At 32.1% G+C, this 5,794-nt stretch overlaps 1 protein-coding gene across 1 annotated transcript; it reads right to left on the reverse strand.

Annotated features, from left to right (window-relative positions):
- Positions 1-1,250, reverse strand: LOC108769088 (uncharacterized). The gene is made up of 4 exons (XM_018519887.1): positions 1,100-1,250; positions 682-842; positions 424-568; positions 1-331 (listed from the first exon to the last, which is right to left on the reverse strand). The coding sequence occupies exons 2-4, from the start codon at positions 824-826 to the stop codon at positions 1-3; spliced, it is 621 nt and encodes a 206-aa protein (XP_018375389.1). The 5' UTR covers positions 827-842; positions 1,100-1,250.
- Positions 1,251-5,794: the final 4,544 nt, after the last annotated feature.

Genomic DNA, 5,794 nt, shown 5'->3' on the forward strand with positions numbered 1-5,794 from the left:
CTACATTTCGATTAAAGTACCATTTTTTAATCTTTTATACTTAAATTCCGATTCTGGACGTTTATTAACCCAAGCTTTCAAATCTAATTTGTTTAATATATATTCTGGGTCAATGACAGCTTCTCGAAATTTTGACGAGATCTTGTCATCCTCTACAGTCCGTCTATTTCTTTTGGATTTTTTTTTATGCTCCATACATTCCTCTTTGATTTTTGCAATAGTTAACAAATTTTTCGATGTACTTAGAAGTTTTATTCCATAGCTTTTGTCCTTTCTCTGTTTCTGTTCAGCACAATAATTAGAAATTTCATTGCTTTCCATCTCTATGGTTCTAAAATTGACATTTGTATTTGCATAAAATGTTAATTTATTAAAAACAGGCTAATATTTATACATGTACGAAATATTTATTCTATTGCTTACCGCTCCAAAATTTCATCTAGTTTTTTGGCGATAAAACTTTGAAACGTGGCAGTAACACCAAAATTTGTAAATTCATCTGTTTGTTTTGAGCTTATTTTCAAGAAATAACTTCCTTCTAATTTGTTAGTCTTTGCTTCTTTTAAAACTTTAAACAATAATTAGCACATCATAATATTTCTATGAGAGAGATTACCTAAACACACCTGATTACTTTGTAAACCTTGAAGATAAAAAAAGAAAGATATTAATTTTACTTACCAGGCTGAGGAATAGTTTTGGCTTTTTCTATGCTGTATAGATTATTGTTTAAAAATTGCTGATCAATTGCTTCCTTCAAAATATTTGCCAATTTTTCATCTTCGGAACTTGATGAGTCTACTTGCTTACTTATTTTTTTCATCATTAACTTTAATCTATATCTGTAAATTTGTAATTTGTATATAGAATCTTTATAATAATTAATGAATACGATATACATAAAACATGAGCAAATGCTAGCAATTTGCCTGCAGGTTGCAGACCTATCAACAGTATCAACATAATTTTATGGCAGAAACCGAGTAGAATCTGTCACTTTAGGATTATTGAAATAAAATGTGTCGGTATTATTTAGAATACGAACGTCACCGCGAAAATTGATAAAAGGTAAGGTAATTATCCAGAAGACGCTCCTCACCTTCAATTTTAATGAAATTATGGTCATACGACGCGTTTTTGTGTGAAACGAAAGAATCTGGCAGTTAAATGTTGTGCCTAGTCCCGCGAAGCGAGATATTTATCATTAAAGTAGACGAGATATTTAGGTTAGAAAGTCTGTCATAGTCACGAAACACTCCGATGCGAGCATGTGCTCATTGTAAAGATGGGATGGGCGCAGTGTTGCCAACCCTTTGTTCTAACTTCACCCCAGATTGAATTTGAAATCCCCCCAAATCCCCCTAAATCTTAATTTTTGTAGAAGCATAAATCGCCAAAAAGTAAATAATGATAACTATGTAATTATTTTTTTTAAATAAACCATATTTTACAATTTTATATGTTATTTATTTCCATAGTCTCGTAAAACAGGTTGATTTCGTGACAATCGTTCTGATTTTTATGATCGTACATAGATACATTAAATTTTTTTATTATTGCCTCCGTTGGCTTAAAATTAACGTATGATAGATTATCAATCTTTATAGCGTTTTCGGCCCGATCGGGTTTGCACCAACCTGGGTTGGATTAATCTTTCCTATTGGTTGATGTCACATGCTCTACCAATAGGAGAGCGCAAAACGCCATTAATCCAACCCAGGTTGGTGCAAACCCGGTCGGGCCGAAAACGCTATTAGATAGTATCTGACCATCAGTATTATCGCACCCATGATTCTTTGCTGAGATTGGACTATTCCTTTAAAACTAAAAGTATAAATCAATCAGCGCGACGAATCATAAAACGGTTGCAAAACTGCTGAGTCTGCTGAACGCAGCCAATGATTGATGAACATTTATTCCCCCCAAAAAAACCCCTAGCATTTTTGTACCCCCCTAAAATTCCCCTCGCAGCTTAAAAACCCCCTAAATTTGGGGGGAAAACCCCCAAGTTGGCAACACTGGATGGGCGGGATGGGCCGCCCATCATGGGCGGCGCCTCATCGATTATACAAAAATCGATATTTTTCCGCTCAATAATCGATGCTCGATTCGATGCCCCAGAATTCGATTTATCGGTACATCGATCTTTTTTAAATGACATCGATTATGGTTGGCTCTCATTGATCTACCAAGCGCTACAGAGCATTTGTAGCACTGATATGACTGGTCCATTTGATGCTTCGGAACGCTCCCAGCAACTCTGATTACGTCATCAATACGTCATCGTTTTTGCTCCCACTTCGCTTCAACTGCCTCACCTCGGGAGGTGGGTTGGCTGGAGCGTTCACGTAGCAATTGTAGCATTCGAAATAGTAATGGACCAATCGGAGCGTAGCGTTTGGAGCGTAACGTTAAGAGCATTTGAAAGAAGCAAGTGGACCGCAGTTCCAAAGATATAACTACCCAAGGCCGGTATTCATAGTCAGATCTTATATTCAAGACTGTCTTAAGTACGGTCTTAAAAAGTCACAAACCAATCAGAAGGCTGCATTAGCGTCTTAAGACATTACTTAAGACGATCTTGAAATAAGACTCTATTATGAATACCGGCCCAAGAGTCCTAGATTTATTAGAGACTAGAGAGGCAGTCCCTAGCAGGCATTCAAATAATTTATGAAACAATTTTCTCATTACTAGTAAATATTTTTGGTAACCAAGAAATTGCTTTCAGAAATAAAAATTATATTTTGTAAAAAGTAATCAATGTACGATTTCTAATACTCATGTCATAAATTTAAGAAAAATGTTCTCTTATTAACAACAATCAGATTCAAATAATGATATTTATTGGATTTAATAAAACAATTTTCTACTGACAAGTAATTGTGTTTTTATTAGAATAAAATATTTTCTTCGCTGATAAATTATTTGTTTCAGAATAATATTTTATTGGAACAAAAAACAAATTTATTGTGGCAAGTAATTAATTCTTTCAATCAATAAATTACAATTCAAGAAAATGTGTTTACTTGAAACAAGTAAATTTTTTTTTCTGTGGAGGTACATAAGATTGTACTCTATTTCTTCTTTTATTTTGTAATAAAAATAATTAAAAAAATTGTTTTTCGTGGGTCATAAAGTTGTACTCTATTTCTTCTTTTATTTTGATAAAAATAATTTAAAAAATTATAATTCAATATATTTATAAAAATTGATAATAAAAAAAAATAAAGTTTAGTAATCATTCTTAAAACCATCGATTTTACCAACATCGATGTTTTCATCTACGATGAATCGGTTAATTAAAAATTGGATTGCCCCATAATCGATTATTAAAGAATCTATGCTTTTCTTGTACATCGCCCATTCCTAAATTGTGCTGTTAAGGCACTATAAAGGCTTAAACACAATAGGCACAGGCATTAGGCACAGGTAACAGGGAATAACGAACCGTCCAATCAGAGCTTTGGAATATAATATTAAACTTACACACCAGAGATCTGATTGGACGGCTCGTTATTCCTGTTGCCTGTGCCTATTGCCAGTGCCTATTGTGTTTAAGCCTTCCCTTATAAAAATATTTCACCGTTTTTAGACCTCATATAGACCGTTTTTAGTTCGTTTTTAGCCCGTTCTTGCTCGTTTTTTGCACTCGCAAGCACTCGCAGTGTATCATGAAGGAACGATAGTGAGTATACACGAGTATGCAATGAATATTTTTGAGGAGATTGTCCATTTTCAATACTCGTTTTTCCACTGATGAAGGAGAAACGTATACGCGAGTATTTTTGAGTGAATCGTCCGTTTTCAGCCGATGAGTGAGAACACGTTAATACGACGTTTCTCTTTTACTCGTACATTTTTACTTATCATTTATTAATTACCATATCGTACGATTTCAAATAAATTAAAATAGAAATTATATAATAATTCATTATTTATTATTGTATATATCAGGAGACGCGGTAGTGTCTCCGGCCATGTTAAAAAAAAGTGTATATATTATTCATATATACACACACATATATACATATGTACATTAATAAATTAGTAATAATAATGAATTATTATTGTATGAATTTTATTTTTATTTTGACAATTAATTTATCAATGATTATAAATAACTGTAATATATTCACGCGCGCGCGTGTTTGTGTGCATACACATCAGAGTTCTAGTTTAATCTATCACGTCCCTTAATTATTTTTGGGATTAGGGTAATCACATTAAATATAAAATATATTTAGAAAAACGTTTAATTTGAAATGATCTTCCTAATCTGCATGCAAAAGTATTAAGATAGACTTGTCAAAATATTAATAGTTTACGAGATATATTACAGTTTATTCAGATATAAATGTTTCATGAACTATATTTTTAACAGTTGTACTTCAATATTTTTATGCACAGAATGAATTAAATCAATTGGTTAAACATTCAAAATCAAAATATGTAAAATGTTAATGTCTAATGTCTTTTTGAGGTGTGTGTGTGTTTGTGTTTATATATATATATCTGGATATATATAACATTACATACATGGATATAACTCATACACAATGTATTAAATATAATTACACTGTTAGAAATGTTTTTAAATTTCATTACATTTTAAGTTACACAATTTGAAAGTAATTTCATGACATTACATCAAATTTAATGTTTTTATAATTAAAAAGTATATTTGTGTATATATACATAAAATTTAATGTATTTTTCATGAAAATTTATGGAATTTTATGTACTTATAAAATTTTATTAAAAGTACATTAAATTTCATAAATTTAATGTACACGGTCATTACATATAAGTAACTATACTGTAACTTAATTTTCAGTTAAATCATTCATTACTAGACTGCGGAACTTTATGCAAAATACTTAACTAAATGTTTTGCATAAAATGCATAATTTGCAATTTTGTAAATTTACAGATGGCAATCTCAATCTTTTTACTTCACCTTTTAATAACTCTTTAACGAACAACGATTGACTGCTAAAACTGTCCGATAGTTAATATTCAGTTAAGTATTTTACATAAAGTCCCGCAGTCTATTCATTACTTTTAATTTCGTTCATAACCACAAGCTTCATTTACGTAAAAGAAACTCGTAGCTACATTTCTAATAGTGTACTATATAATAATTATAATCTTTCATATAAGAGATACATAAGTAAGCGAATATCGATATAGGAGTGTGGCTCAGTGGAAAAGTGGCAGCCTCATAGAGCAGACTTGTTGGAGACCAGGCCTCGGTTCGAATCTCGACAGTAGCTGATTTTCTCGTGCTATCGGTTATGCCTTACGACGAGTAATTTCGAGTGGTTAAAACGTGCAATGTGAGTGACGAGTGCTAAATGAATATTTTGCACTGGTATAAATTTTTTTACTCAAATTTACGTTTTTACCACTCAAAAATACTCGTAATGTATACATTTTTACCACTCAGATATACTCGTGTCCTGCATGAGTGCAATCCGTTTTAAACACTCATTTTTACGAAAAAGTTCCTGTTTGCGACCTAAAAACGGAGTCATACTGAGTAAAATGCACTCAAATTAACCGTTCGCGTGGGCTAAAAACGGGCTAAAAACGGTGAAAAATTTTTATAAGGGTTAAAGCTGGAAACACAATAGACACAGGCAATAGGCACTGGCAACAGGGAATAACGAGCCGTCCAATCAGAGCTTTGGGATATAACCGATGCTTAAGGTAAATCTTTGACAGTTACTCATTTGATTGCTGACTGTCGCTTTGTTGTACATACATAAGTTGTTACTAATTATGGTTGCGG

Source organism: Trachymyrmex cornetzi, unplaced genomic scaffold, assembly GCF_001594075.2.
Source record: "Trachymyrmex cornetzi isolate Tcor2-1 unplaced genomic scaffold, Tcor1.1 scaffold85, whole genome shotgun sequence".
NCBI lineage: Eukaryota > Metazoa > Arthropoda > Insecta > Hymenoptera > Formicidae > Trachymyrmex > Trachymyrmex cornetzi.

Bases quoted from the DNA above. Each gene is read 5' to 3' on its own strand.
- LOC108769088 (XM_018519887.1), bottom strand. From the start codon at position 826: ATGATGAAAAAAATAAGTAAGCAAGTAGACTCATCAAGTTCCGAAGAT. The intron at 569-681 runs GTAAGTAAAATT...TATTGTTTAAAG, and splicing joins CAAAACTATTCCTCAGCCTG to TTTTAAAAGAAGCAAAGACT. The intron at 332-423 runs GTAAGCAATAGA...TGTCAATTTTAG, and splicing joins CTAGATGAAATTTTGGAGCG to AACCATAGAGATGGAAAGCA.